We start from the raw sequence: 14,521 nt of genomic DNA, 5'->3' as shown, positions 1-14,521 counted from the left end.
CCTCCTGACTGCCCGTCCGGTCTCCTGCATTTCAGCCGACTGCAAAGAAAACTTCAACACCGTGCAGCACATTGAGGAGGTGGCCTATAATGCACTGTCCTTTGTGTGGAATGTCCACGAGGAGGCCAAGGTCAGTGCTGGGGGGCGAGGCTGGGCTGCAGAAGTCACCATCCTGGGCGAAAGGCCTGCCTGCCCCTAGGACAGTGGCAGCTGCTCCTCGGGGGGCACCGATGGAGGAGGCAGGATAGAGAGTGGTCAAGAAGCACAGGCTCTGAGGCCAGAAGGGCTGGGCCCGCATCCCAGCTCTGTGGTCTCGGGCCAGTGCTGGGGCTTTAAAACTGGGATATAATCGTAGCACCAACTGTTCGGCGGTGGACAGAGGGTCATGTGGGGTAAGAGAAAGGTAGAGCACAGCCTGGCTCAGGAGCAGCGGCTGTTGTCCGTGGTCAGCCCACCTGTTTACCAGAGAGGGAACCCAAGCGCAGAGAGGTCACACAGCGAGCCGCGGGTGACACCAGGCTTCCTGACTTGCGGGGCAGTGCAGAGAGTTGTAGGGGAGATGCTTGGGGGGTCCAGAGACAAGGACTGAAATCCCAGTCGCCTCCCTTCTCGGGCCCATAGGGAGGAAGCAGTAATCTGCCTCCTGGGGTTGTGGTGAAGATGCCACGAGATCCTTTCTGTCTGTGAGGTGGGCACATGGCCAACCCATCAGGAAGGCCTGTGAAATGGAGCCTCTGGTGGTTTTTTTCGTACCGGCAATTAAGCCACTTAGTGCTTAAGGCCAGCCTCCAACTCACCGTGTGCTTCTGGGCCTCTCGGTGTCTCGGTTTTCTGTTTGGAGAGCAGGCATCGTGTGGAGGCCATGCACTAGTCTGAGCCTCAGGGGCTGGCTGACCTTGCCCCTGTCCCTTCCCCTGCCCTGTCCCTTACTTCGCCAGAGCAGGGTTGGGTCCAGTTCATGGCAAGGGCATTCCTGGCCTTGGACAGGCTGGGAGCTAATCCCTGTCTCCCCGCCGTCCAGGGAGCTGGGGGGGAAATGGAGGTGAGGGGCTCTGAAGACACAAAGGCAGGGATTATTATTATTCAAACAGACGCCAGGAGCAGGAGGAGGAGCTGAGGCCTCCAGTTCGGGGAGGTGGGGAAGGAGTTTCGTGGGAAGGGAGAGGTGGGTTTCGGTTGGATTTTCTCACAGCCTCTTAAGCCCCCAGGCTTGGGTCTTTCTCAGGTGCGGGCTGGGCGGGGGCTGCAGTAGGGCTGAGCTGGCTGGGGGGAAGGTATGTCTGGCATGTGCCCAGGGCCCCCACAGCCTGGGAAGGAAGGGGGTCTGCTCGCACCCCACCCCTGCTGTGTAGGTCAGAGTCGTTTCCAAGGGAAATGTCTGGAAGAATAGGGGCCAGCTTGGGGTCAGCTGGCCAAGGACTGCCCAGCTGAGACTGGCCCCAGGCTGCCCTCAGTTGGGCATAGGCTGTGGGGCGAGACTCCAGTTGTCCCACTCACAACAGCTATGTGTGCCCAGCTGTCACTGTGTGTCAAGCTGACCGGGCAATCCACACATCCTCCCAGCACCACAAGATAGGTTTAATTGTGCCCATTTTGCAGATAAAGAAACTGAGCTCCATGTGGTTAAAGCAGTTGTCTTGTCCAAAGCAGCTTGGCTAGTGAATGGCAGAGCCCAGCTTCCCGCCCCAGGTCTGGGTGGCCCCACGTCCAGGCTCATCCCACTGTGCACCCTGCCCGTGGAAACATCAGAAAGTCACGTCCCTGCCCAGAGCCTCTGTTTCCTTGGCTGTAGAGGGCGCTGACTGGTCCTGGGGTGGCTGGAGCTGGTGGTCGGGTGCCGGGGGGCAGTGTCTTGCTTGCTGTGGCCCAGACCCAGCAGGAAAGTGGTCTCCTGAAGCTGGGAGACTAGGAGTAGGAATCTGGTCCTTCTCCGCCTTCTCACTCTGAACTGCAGAAAAAGGAGGCCCTTGACTTTAAGTGCCCAAGGGGCCCTTCATCTCCCCCTCAGGACCTTGCTCCTCAGCAGTGCCATGCATGGGTCACTGGTGAAGGACTGGGCGCAAACCCTGGCTCCCCTGCACCCTCCCTGAGTGACCTTGGGCAGTTGTCCCCCTGCCCCTGAACATCAGCCTCCCTTCTGTAAGAGGGGTGATGTTCGCCTCCCAGGGCAGTGGGAGAGGACAGACGCCCGCCCTCCCCCCCAACACACACACACACACACACACACACACACACACACACACGCGCGCGCGCGCGGCTCCATAAAGGGGACTGTGGGCAGCAGAACCGGGGATGTGGGCAGGCTGCTTACTCAGCTCCCGTCTCTCCCCAGGTGTTCATCGGTGTCAACTGCCTCAGCACAGACTTCTCCTCGCAGAAGGGGGTGAAGGGTGTCCCCCTGAACCTGCAGATTGATACCTACGACTGTGGCTCAGGTGCCGAGCGCCTGGTGCACCGTGCTGTCTGCCAGATCAAGATCTTCTGTGACAAGGTAACCCTCTCCCGTGCCCAGGGAGGGGAAAGCGCTGGCATCCTCACCGACCATTCTGGGGGTGCCTGTCCCTCTCTGTGCTTGCTCTCTGAACCTCCCCCCCCCATGTGTGCCATCTGTCTTGGTCTCTCTATGTACATCTTTTTCTGTCACTCTTCATTCCTATCTCATCTCTTTCTGAAGATGTCTTTCTAGAGCTCTATAGATGTCTCTCTCTTTCACATTTGTGTTTCTTCTCATCTCCCTCTGACTCCATTTCTTCTCCCTCCCTCCCTCTCTCTGCATTGATGTTGGGCTGGGCAGGGCCAGGCAGGGCCAGGCACTGGTACCTTCCTGTTTCCTGGTCTCTGGGTAGAAAGCAGCACCAGAGGCTGGCCATATTTAATATGCAAAGCAGCCAGCCCCTCCCAGACACTCGTTCACTGCCTCCCCCTCTGCCCTGGCAGGGAGCTGAGAGAAAGATGCGGGACGATGAGCGGAAGCAGTTCCGGAGGAAAGTCAAGTGCCCCGACTCTGGCAACAACGGTCAGTGGGGTGGAGTCGAGGGCTGCACTGGGCCGGGCTGGGGTGAGGGGGGAGACTAGAGGGCAGAGGTTGGGGACGTAGATGGCGGGACCTCAGGTCACAGTGCCTCCCTTTTCTCATCAGGCATCAAGGGCTGCCTGCTGTCCGGCTTCAGGGGCAATGAGACCACCTACCTTCGGCCTGAGGCTGACCTGGAGACCCCGCCGGTGCTGTTCATTCCCAACGTGCACTTCTCTGGCCTGCAGCGTCCTGGAGGGGTGAGGGCCTTGGGCTGAGAGAGGATCCCGGGCCCTGGGCGGGGCCCGCCTTAGCACAGGCCAGCGGGGGGCAACCCGCCACTCGGCCAGTCCAGGCCTGTTTTAGATGTATAGGGGTCCTAATATTCTTCACATCAGATACCTTTACTGAATCCCAGGAAATTAGACAAACCTATAAATATGGTCCCAGAACTTCAGTGACCTTTTCTACTCAAGAGGAGAGTGCTAGTGAGGAAATGGACTTCAGAGCCATCAGAACCATTCTGCCCGAAGCAGACACGGAGCAGGTGTCTGATGTCTGAGCCCCAGATTTGGCTGCAGCCCCCTAAAGCTGGGAGGATAACAACCGTCGAGGGGACCGTTGAGGGGACCCTCGGGTGCATTCCCTGTGCACTAGGCTCGGCGCTCTCCCCGCACCCCTGGGAGGTGGACCGCACTGTTCTCCCTGAATTTGTAGGGCAGAAATTGAGGCACAGAGAACTCCCAGAGTTATGCCGGCAGCGGCCAAGCTGGAGCCAGGCGACCTGTCTGTAGGATCGGTGCCCTTTACCACTGGCTACACCCCCTCGCAAGGCGGGAGCCGTTCACCGAGCACCGGCACGTGCCGGGCATGCTGGGCCCAGCCCTGTCTGCGCCCTCTCGGGTCCCCTCACAGCCATCCTTTGAGGCAGAAACTGTGTCCCCATTTTCTGGACAAGGTTGCACAACAAGTCAGTGGCAGGATCAGGATCCCAGAGCCTGTCTACTGGTTTGCTGCCACATTAAACAATTTGACGATTTCCTTCCCTTGAGTTGAAGCTCACCACTGACCAGGTGGGGCTGTGGCAAAAACAGCCTTTGGGGTCTGAGACAGATAATGGGACTGGAAGAGCCACCGATACTGGTGTGGCCCTTGGCACACTTTTAAAGCCCTTTCCACGTCCACGGCCTTCTCCTCACTCTGCTCCACGATAGGTGCCATGGCCTGCACGCATAGGTCACTCTTCTTCCCCAACCAGGGGCCAAGCAGGGAGATGAGCCCTGGAGATTCAGGGCCCTGTGGCCAGGCCAACAGCTCAACTGTGGGGAGGCAGGAGGGACCAGTCTTCGCATAAATACCCTGGGAGGGGAAGGCCCTGGGAGGTGGGGAGCCTGGATCCTGACTGCATCCTGCCAGGGTTTCCTCGGGGTCTCTCTGCCCTCTCTGGGCCTCAGTGCCTCCTCTCAGGGGGCTGGTGGAGACGCACCAGGCAGCTCCCACACCTAGTTGCCTGCTGCAGGACAGCCTGTGGCGCCGGCCCTCCTGGGCGTGCTGGGGCTCCGGTGGGACTCCCCGATCCTGCCAGCACTGCGGCGCCTCCTGTGGCACCGAGTCCCTGACATATCCCACCAGGGTGGGATGCTTCCTCTCAACTCAGGACCTGGGCTCACCGGGGGCTGTCACCCGAGCATCGTGGTTGGAGATGGGGAAGCGCTGAGACTGAGCCTCCGTCCTCTGCCCCCGCCAAAGGCCGTCTCTCCCTGACAACCCCCGGAAGCTCAGGGCTCCTCTCATCTTCCTGCACATGACGGAAAACGTCTCCTCTTTTTATTTCAGGCGGTGCCCTCGGCAGGACAGGGCAGCTCCAACAGGTACGGAGACAACAGCCCAGGGCCTCACCTCCCCTCCTGGCCCCCTCACTGCTCTCCCTGCCCCCACCTGCCCTTCCCTCTGCTGCTCCCCAAGCCAAGGGCTGGGCTCAGGGGAAGCAGCCACGGGACTCTGCCCCCAACCCCAAGCTCCTGGATTCATGCTCCTTGCTCACTGAAACTGCCTGGGTTTTTATGGGTTTGTTTTATGTGAAAAGCTGGCGAATCTCTGGCGAGACATTTGCTTGTAAAAGGGGGAAGAGAAGGTCTCAGAGATGGTGATGCAGATTTGGAGAGTGAGGAGGGGAAGCTGTGCTGTAGGACGGGGGTCAGGGGTGGGGGGTGCAGTCAGAGCCCCTCCTCTCCTCGGGAGGGGCCTGGAAGGACCTCCGTCCTCTGTCTGTCAGCCACAGTCCCTTCAGGTCCCCCAGCCTCGGCCCAGAAATCCGTCAGATGAGGAAGGTGACCCGTGGGGATGAGTCTGCTAGGAGTAGATGGAGCGGAGATGGGATCTTTGTAAACGGGAAGCACTTTAGAAGGTCATTTGTTGATACCAGTCTCGTCCCCATAAACAAGAGGTACTTTTCCTGAGGGGCTTTGACACCAAATTATGTCACCCCCCCCCCCGCCACAGGCTTGGTGAGGCAGGCGAGCAGGGGTTAGTGTTCCGCTTATAGACGAGGACGCGGAGGCTCAGAGAAGCTAAGTGACTTGCCCAAGGTCACACAGCTCTTAAGTAGCAGAGACAGGCTGGAACCTTAGTCTTACTCCAAGCGCACACCCTGCCTCCTCCCGTGGACTCACATCCGATCTGATTCTGGCAAAGATGAATACCGATGATGAAACAGTGGCCCATGTTCACTGAGGTCCTCCTGTGGGCCACACGCTGTTCTGCGGCCTCACGGCCTTATGAAATACTGTCATCATTACTCTATTGTCACCCCATTTTATAGATGGGAAAGCCGAGTGGCTAAGAGACTTAACCCAAGTCACCCAGCTAGTGAGAGGCAAGGCTGGGATTGGAACCCAGGCAGTCCACCTCCAGAACGTGCTCCTCTAACCACTGCTCCGCTACCTGGTGCCTGCCCTTGGGGGGTCTCCCTCACCTCTGAGGCTCGTGGGCCCTCCGGCCTCTGGACTCCCCTGGGTTCCTGATGAGCCCCCTCTGCCGCCCCACAGGCTGCCTCTGAAGCGTGCCCACTTGCCCTTTGCTGAGGAGTTCGAGCCTCTGCCCTCCAAGCAGGCCAAGGAAGATGATCTGCAGAGAGGTAGCCTCACCCCCCTCCTCGGTCGTCTGAGCCCACCCTGCCCCGGCCCCTGTGGGCGTCCCTCAAAGCCCTGGCCGCTGATCCTGGCCCAGGCAGCAGCCGTTCCAGAAAGGGTGCGGGGGACTGCTTAGACCCCAGAGCTGGGGTGGGGCCGAGAGGAGAGCATGGGGGAGGGGTAAGGAGGGCACCCAAGGTGCCTAGAGGGACAGTCACAGAGCTGGAAGGCTCCTGCCACCTTTGACCTTGTTGGACGTGGGTGTCCTGGGGCAGCTGGTGGAGGTGATGGGCTGGTCTTGTCGGGCAGGTCCCCTCACCGTCTCTAATGGAGGTGGGAGCAGGGTGGGGTTCCCATCGCTGGCTTTCTGGCTTGGACACTCCAAATCTGTGATTTCCTGGGGGCAGAGGGCATGCCCAAAATCCTGGGGGCCAGGGCTGACCCTCAGGAAGACACCCACCAGCTGCTAAGATCCAAAGCTTCCAGTGACCTTGAGCTGAGCCCTACCTTGCACTTGGCATTTCCAAATGTCATATTGATAATTCCCACAGCAACACGGTGGGTTCCACCTTTGTTTTCTGTTTGGATGAAATGGGACTCAGCGACGTTAAAAATAACCTCTTTGGGTCACACAGTTGGCAGGGGGGACAGTGGGGATTCACACCCGCCAAGGTCGGCAGGTATGAGCAAGTGGGTGGCGCCTGCAGGGCCGGGGGTTTCCCAGCTGCGTGCTGTCCCTCAGCAAGAACTGGCTTTTTCTGCAGAAATCAGTCTTATATTAAAAAAGAGTATTCTTTTACCCTGGTAGCCCTCTGGTAGTCCTAAAAGTGACCCCTTTGCCTCTCAGTTCTGCTGTACGTGCGGAGGGAGACCGAGGAGGTGTTTGACGCGCTCATGTTGAAGACCCCGGACCTGAAAGGGCTGAGGAACGCGGTAAGTGCCCGCGGACCCCACCTTGCCTGGCCAGAAACACCCTCGTGCGCCTGCGCATGTGCTTCCTCACCCTTTGCCACACAGTTCCTTCCGATTTCCCACAGGAAGGCCCTGGGAAGGAAGCTGGGCTTTGCGGTGGCCCACCCGGCCCCCCTCGCTGGGGAGGCCGGCTGGGCTGGGGGGGCGGGGCGGGGCGGGCCTCAGTGATGTTATCTGGCAACCAGAGCCCTGGCTCCACCCGGGTGTCCCACACGCCATAAATCCTCCGTAATGAGGATTGGGGGACCTAGCTAGGCCTGGAGACACTTTTTTCTTTCCCAGGGGGCCTCATTCCTGTAACTTCTGGTTGGCTGGGATGGGGCGGGGGTGGCACTGGTACAAGACACCCCCCAACCCCCACCTCCGAAACTGTCAGAGAGCAGGTGAAATGGCCCCGGACAACACCCACGGCAGCTTCAGAGCTCAACTAAAAACTAAGCAAGCAGCCTCAGCAGGGCCAGCTGTGCTTAAAGGTCAAACCGCTCAGAACAGCCAGATCTCAGGCTGCAGGAGGAAACCATGAATCGGACTGTAACGTTAGCTACCCTCCGCAGACCCACACTGTGCCAGGCCTTGTGCGGGCACGCTGCCTTTGCCGGCTCTCCATACTCTCCTAACAACCCTGAACAGCGAGCACTGTGATTGGCCCCCCATTTCCTGTGGGGAGACAGCTGCCCAGACAGCAGTCAGGTGACTTGCCAAGGTGACCAAAAGTGACAGAGCCAGGACTGCAGCCGGCCGCTGTCCACTCTGCTCTGCTCTCCTGTTCTCTTCACAGGTCCTCAGCCCTGCTTGGCGCCACCCCAGCAAGCTGGGTTCACAAAAGGCCATTAAGTGGCATTTGAATATGCTGGGTCTCATTTGGGTTCTCTGAATACAGACTCACAAGCACCCGAAAGCCTCAGCTCCCCATCTGGTGCCTGAGCTCTCTCTGCAGTGGCTCCTGCCAGTGGGTGCCCGCTCTGGATGGGTACAGTTCCTGGGACGGAGAGCTCTTAACTAGTAGGGTGGCCCATATTCTCTCTGTGGAACTTACGGTGAGAAAGTTCCTGAAGTCTTGCACACACTGACTGGAGAGCTTCCTGGTAGCTTGCGGCCACATCACCACTGAGATAGCCCAGGAATTTTCCTTGCCTGGAGGGACCTCTGTCAAAGCAGAGCATAACTGAGGAGCTGAAGCTGCTCCTTGTCCTAAAAGGCCCAGCGAGGACCCCGTCAGCCAGAAGCCCGTGGCCTGAGGTTCACTGCCCTTCGAGGCAGCCAGTAGCACTAACGTGCAGCACTTGACTGGGCCCTCCCCCAGGGGCCGGGCGCCCTGTTGGTGCCCCACTTATCACCCCATTTTATAAACGAGGAAACTGAGGCTCGACAAAGTTGGGCTTCTGCAATCCCACGTGGAGAAGCTGGGACCAGGCCAGCTGCGTCGGCCTGGAGGAGACTTGAGGTGCTCTGGGCAGAAGTGGCTGACGGGTGAAGTGCGTGCCGGCAGGTGCTCACAGCCACTGAGCTGCAGTTCCCTCACCTGTAGGAGAAGCTCTGATGTTCTGGGGGTGGGGCGGGGGCAGGAAGCCTGGGCTCTCGGCTGGGCCTGGGCAGTGCTATAGCTTCTTCAAGCTTAGCATCCCCGCCCATCAAATGGGATTACGGATTCCTGATCGAAGGAGGAAAGGTTTGGGTTATCTGCCCCCACCCCACCACCATAGGGCGAGAGCATCCCCACTGTTACACTTCTGCAGTAATGACATGGCCACTGACTGAGTACTGACAGTTTATTCAGTAGGTACCAGGAACTGTCCTACGTGTTGTATGTGGACCAGTTCATTCAGTTCTTCCAGCCACCTTAGGAGCTGTGCACTGTGGCCGCTGCCATGAGCAGTGTGCACAGAATTGGCCAGCTGGCGGAAGGGGCGCCCTCAGCACTGGAGCAAAGCTCTGCCGTTAGCCTCGGGTGGAGGCAGGTGTTTTCGGGATATTTTATAGCCACTGAACGTGCTGTTTATTGTGATGTGGGAAGACTTATAACATGCAGTGATAAGTAAAACTGCCTACCTAGAACATAAAAATACCTATGTGCATGGCCAAGTGGCGGGAAGAAAGACATCCAGATGTTGATGGTTATTTCCCCAGGAAACAGGATGATTGTAATGTTCTTCTTTGTGTCTTCCCACTATCTGGACATGTATTACCTTCATAATTCGGAAAGTGGAAGTTGTGACATAAAGGAATGTTGCACATCCACTTGGGGCAGCAGCCAATGAGCTCCTACCATTCTCTTCCAGATCTCTGAGAAGTACGGGCTTCCTGAGGAGAACATTTACAAAGTCTACAAGAAGTGCAAGCGGGGGTAAGTGCTCAGTGCAGCTCCCCTCTCCGTCCCCCCTCTGCCATTTTCCTATGAAGCATCGGCTCAGGGAGCTCCCAGCAGGGCCACTCCCACGGACGTAGCCCTGCCGCTCAGGGCTGCGTGGTGCTTGTACTTGGCTTTGTGGAGAGGACCAGGGGGTCTAGAGTTGGGTAGAGCGCTCCCAGGCAGGCCAGTGCCACCTAAAGGACCAGACAGCCATCTCTGTTGGGAAGGAAAGGAGTGGGAGATGGGGAGGTGTAGGGCCACGTGCCGGGAGACTCAAGTCCAAATCCCAAGACAGCTGGATAACCAAGTCCTTTGATGGTAATGATGATGACAGTGACTGTCATTCACTTGACCACCTACTATTGTCAGATAATGCGCTTAATGTATCTCATTTAACCCCCACTGGCCACACTTCACAGGTAGAGAAACGGAGGCTCAGAGGTGGTAACGTGTCCAGGGGCAGGAACAGAGTAAAGTCTCAGCGCAACGGGCCCAGCAGGGGTGCTCCCGGCTGAGTCAGGGTGCCCAGCAGGGAGTGGCTGGCTGTGTGTCTGGAATGCGACTGGGTGTGGTGTAGAGGGAGCCCCACCGGGGATGCTCCCCAGGCCTCCTCCACCTTCGGGTCTGCACCAGGCATGGGGGGTAAAACCACACCGTCCAGGGGGCCAGGCAGTACCTGCCGCCCGCCCTGGGCTCCTGGGGATTTGTGGTAAGGACCCCGGCACTCTTTGTTTTCTTTCCAGGGGACCTCTGGGTAGGGCGAGGTGGGGACAACATGGTGACTGCCCTTCCAGGCCTCAGTCCCTTGGTCAGAGCCCTTGCTACCTAGGTCACCCCGCCAGCCCAGCTTGGGGCCCCCGGGCAGTGAGGAATGGCCATTGTCATGCCCTGCCCAGAGGACTGAGGCTCGGGGCTCTGGGAAATACCCCCAGCCTCCCGTGCATAGCCCCGACCCCAGACAGCTACTCCTACTGGCTGTCCCCGAAAGGTATTTAGGCATTGTCCCCAGGTACTGTCTGTGGCCTTTCCTTTTTAGAAGACTGCAAAGTGAGGCAGATTTTGGACTCAGGCTGAGGCCCCATCCAGTTCGGCCCAGGGGCGGCTTCCTGCTCGCAGGCCCAGCCCTGCCTGCCGCCTCGGTTCCCACCCAACTTCCCATAGGAGGGCGGGGTGGGGAAGGTGTGCGCCCCGCAGCCCCTGGGAAAGCATCTGTTTGGTTTTGGTTGTATGTGTCTAGTGTTTTTGTGTGTGTTTTTTCTTCCAAGTTTCGGTTTCAAACTGGGGCTCACACACTCTTGGGAGCGGGACCCAGCTCACAGCAGCAGGCAGGCTCTGCTCTGCCCAGACAAGCCCAGCTCCGCTCCTGTCCGGTGCCAGTGCCGGCACCCGGCTGCGGCCCCGCCTGCGGCGGCCTCCCTCCCAGGTCGCACCACAGGCTGGGCTGAGGGGCTGGGCAGAGCCCTCACGTATGGTCTGGGGTATGGGGGGTACTGCGTATGAGGATGCCCCGGCCCCTGGCCCCACTGGCTGAGTTGCAGGTCTTTCCCTTCAGCTCAGCTAGCTGGCTGAACCGTAATTGTAACAACTTCCGTTTGTATAGCACTTTGCACTGCCAGGTGCTGGGCTGGATAACTCTCAGAGGTCATCTCAGTGACCCTTCAGTTTAGTACAATTGTCTCTGTTTCTACAGAGGAGGAAGCTGAGGTTCTGGGTAGTTGCAGCCACAGAGTTAGTGACTGGCAGAAGGAACCCCGGCCTGGGCACACAATCACTGTTTTATCTTGCCTCCTGCTTCTTCCTCTAACCACTAGCAATGAGCAAATAAAGGCTGTGTCCAGGCCAGCTTCGCAGCCCTGGGCATCACTCGGCAGCCCTTCAGAGGTACCCCACACCCCCTTGCACACCCCCAGCCATAAAGACCTCAGGTCTAGGACTGTCTGTGATGCCCAGTGAGCAGAGTCCCCGAAAACCCTCTGGGGTGAGGCCAGGTTCAGCGCCACCTCCGGCAGAGTCAGACTCTCCTCATCTGAGGAGCGGGAAGTTCTCATCAGCGGCCTAGTTTATTTTCATAGAGCCCTCCCAACAGTCCTCTGGACAAAGGTAGATACAATCAGTTTTACAAGCACCACTGAATGCTTGAAAGATGAACAAATACATTGTTTTTGCTGGCAGCTGGCCAGCAGTTTCATGCAAACCAGGAGAGAAGACAGCTAGATGCTAGCAAGTGAAGAGGCCCCCATTCAGGGACGGCGGTCCCTGACAAGCCCCTGCCTCCAGGGCCTTGTTGTCTTTGACCTGTAAGGGTCTGCGGGCCTGTCTGGGAGCGCACAGGTGTGTGCCTGGGCCCTTGGGGGCCTGGCCTGGGAGCAGGTGGGAGGCAGTCCTCAGTCTGTGCACGTGGGTGCTTACTCAGTGCCCGGCCCCTGGGCTCACCCAGTACAGGCCCCTGTGAAACAAACAGAACCCTGCCCACCCCTCCACCCTGGGCCTGGTCCCCTGCGGCCCCCAAAGACCCCTCTGTGGAATGGAGGACCTGCAGGTGATACCCGAGGACGCAGGTGCCCGTGATGAGACACCGGCGCCAGCACCCAGGCCCCAGGGCCGGAGCCCCGACCTCCTCCCGAACAGCAGCAGCAGCCTGACGCTCCCGCAGAGGCCACCGAACCGGGGCAGTGGCTTTGCTCACTGCCATCCCCGTTGCCCCTCCTGATCTGCGATGGTGGGGACAAGGCAGCCACCTCCCCTCCAGGGTCCTCAGGAAAGCAGACAGCTCCCTGCCAGGAATGGTGGCCTGGCCTTCTCGCCCTCCTGCCCCTCTTAAAGGAACCGAGCCCCATCTGAGCTCTCCCCCAGCCTTGCCTTTTATCTTCCTTGTATTTCTACTTCTCTCATTTATGGGGTTTTCGTATTTTCTTTCTAAAAAATGATAACAGTGGAAATGGACAAAAGTCTGGATTCTAATCCCAGCCCAGCCATCTGCTGCCTGTGTGACCTGAGGGAAATGACTTGGCCTCCGTGAGCCTCAGCTTCCCCATCTATGAGCTAGAGGAACGGGGTTACAGGGCTTCCACTCCGGGGGGGCCTGGCTAGAGTCTGCATGCTGGGCAGACAGGATCTAGGACCTCTGTGTGTCCCTTGTTTCTGTTTGGGTCAAGGCGCTGCCTGTGGAAAGGCCTCAGCAGATGCTGGTGGGACGGGCTGATGAATGAGTGGATGGGATACTCAATTCCATTACGAAGGAAGAGCTGATCTGATCAGGTCGGGTCACGTCTCTGTGGGTCCTTCATCAGGGTGACCTTTGGTGTGTGCTCTGGCTTCATCCCCCTGCAGAGGGCCACCGCCATGGAGGCTTTGTCCCTGGAAGGTTGGCCCAGGTGCTTGCCTGGAGAGTGTGGGGAGACGGCCAAGCCCTTCCAGTCTGTTGCTCTGCCTCTGGGACTCAGCTTCATGGGGGTGGAGTCAAGAGTGGGCTCTCGTAGCACCTGCCTCTAGTTTGGGCAGGCGCACCTGAGTGACACACCTCATCTGGTGGACGGGGCCATGCCGGCCCGCCCACCACGCCTCCTGTACGTGAACTCACATTCTGTGCCCGAGTCCTCGGTCTGGCCCGGTAACTAAGGAGCACCACATCTTCCCCAGGGCAACAGTTGCTCGAACGTGTCCATACGCATATGTTTTAAGAGAGGCACCCGGCACAGCAGGTGGGCCTGGTCTGAGTTGTGGCTTGGCCACTTGGGCATCGTGCCGCCCCTGCAAAGTGGGACAGTGAATACCCACCTCGTGGGCTGATGTGAGGGTGAGAGAGTATCTGTGAGGTGCTCAAAATATTTGGGGCACCTGATATGTAGTAACCATTACTGTCATCCTTGACTCTCAGAGGCCCTGAACACAAGGGCCCACCCTCAGTTCAACCCTGTCCCTTGTCTTCCAGAATCTTGGTCAACATGGACAACAACATCATTCAGCACTACAGCAACCATGTCGCCTTCCTGCTGGACATGGGGGAGCTTGACGGCAAGATCCAGATCACCCTCAAGGAGCTGTGAGGCCCGGGGTCGGGTCCAGGCACGGAGCCAGCCTCACGGTGGCCCTGCCACACACAACCTCTCCTCTTGCCTCAGTGCTGCTACTTGAACGCCTTCCCCGGGGGAAGTGGCCCCGGAGCCACAGAGGGCGGCCAGGAAGGACCCCGTCTCATGCTTGAATCTGCTCTCTGAGCTCCCGCCAGTGACTGCTCAGCCAGGGACAGCGTCACCTGGGTTAACACGCCCGACAGGCCCTCCTTGTCTGCAGCTGCGCCGCACTTTGCCCATCGGGTGGGGGGGGGCGGACCCGCTCTCCCCTCGCTGACTCGGCCGCCGTTTTTGGCTATTCCATTGACTTCAGACCAAGGAGCCCTCCCTCTTTGGTCAGTTAAACTTGAACAGTCTTGATTTTCAGTGCAAATGACTTTTAAAAGACACTGTGGAGGATACACCTCTTTCTCATGGACTTTGTCCACACCAGATGTACATAACGGAGCTGATCCACCCAAACCCAGTGGCTGCTGCTGACCACCATGTCTGCTCAACTGTTGTACACATTTCTCACGCCCGGTTTTCATTCATGTTATATATATAAGTATATATTGTATATATATGCAACATTTTATATTTTTCATGGATACATTTTTATCATTTCAAAAAATGTGTATTTCACATTTCTTGGACTATTTTTGTAGTCGTTATTCAACTATGCATTTTGTATACTCATATAGTGTTTAGTAATAAAATTCCTCCTATGTATGACTTCAAATGCTACGCCTGTGCCTTTTGTGGGAGTCTTTCAGGAAGAGAGGGTGGAGGTAGACAAGGCCTCGCTCCTTCTCTGCCCGTGAGCGGTTTGCCCTGGACTTGACGGGCGGAGGAAGTGCTGGGCACTGGGGAAGCCGAGGTCCCTGCCCAAGGGCAGCAGGCTCCTGGTGCCCAGATCTCTGTCTTGTGTGGTCCCACAGGCTGGAGGTTATGACCTTAGGGCCACTGACTGGACACGAAGACGTCCTGGGAGAAGGGTCCA

General features: G+C 58.1%; 1 protein-coding gene across 1 annotated transcript in view; it reads left to right on the top strand.

The window, feature by feature from the left end:
* The window catches only part of GRHL3 (grainyhead like transcription factor 3), a 32,276-nt gene extending 18,560 nt beyond the window's left edge, over positions 1–13,716 (top strand). The window contains exons 8-16 of the mRNA XM_037135998.2: positions 36–130; positions 2,333–2,491; positions 2,938–3,016; positions 3,140–3,273; positions 4,850–4,884; positions 6,061–6,149; positions 6,992–7,077; positions 9,396–9,460; positions 13,398–13,716. Coding sequence (XP_036991893.1) covers positions 36–130; positions 2,333–2,491; positions 2,938–3,016; positions 3,140–3,273; positions 4,850–4,884; positions 6,061–6,149; positions 6,992–7,077; positions 9,396–9,460; positions 13,398–13,512 — 857 coding nt within the window. The 3' untranslated portion in view covers positions 13,513–13,716. The remainder of the gene's footprint in view (positions 1–35; positions 131–2,332; positions 2,492–2,937; positions 3,017–3,139; positions 3,274–4,849; positions 4,885–6,060; positions 6,150–6,991; positions 7,078–9,395; positions 9,461–13,397) is intronic.
* Positions 13,717–14,521: the final 805 nt, after the last annotated feature.

This window comes from Artibeus jamaicensis, unplaced genomic scaffold (genome assembly GCF_021234435.1).
Source record: "Artibeus jamaicensis isolate MK-2021 breed Jamaican fruit bat unplaced genomic scaffold, CSHL_Jam_final scaffold_847, whole genome shotgun sequence".
Lineage (NCBI taxonomy): Eukaryota > Metazoa > Chordata > Mammalia > Chiroptera > Phyllostomidae > Artibeus > Artibeus jamaicensis.
This window is presented reverse-complemented; position numbering and strand designations above follow the sequence as displayed.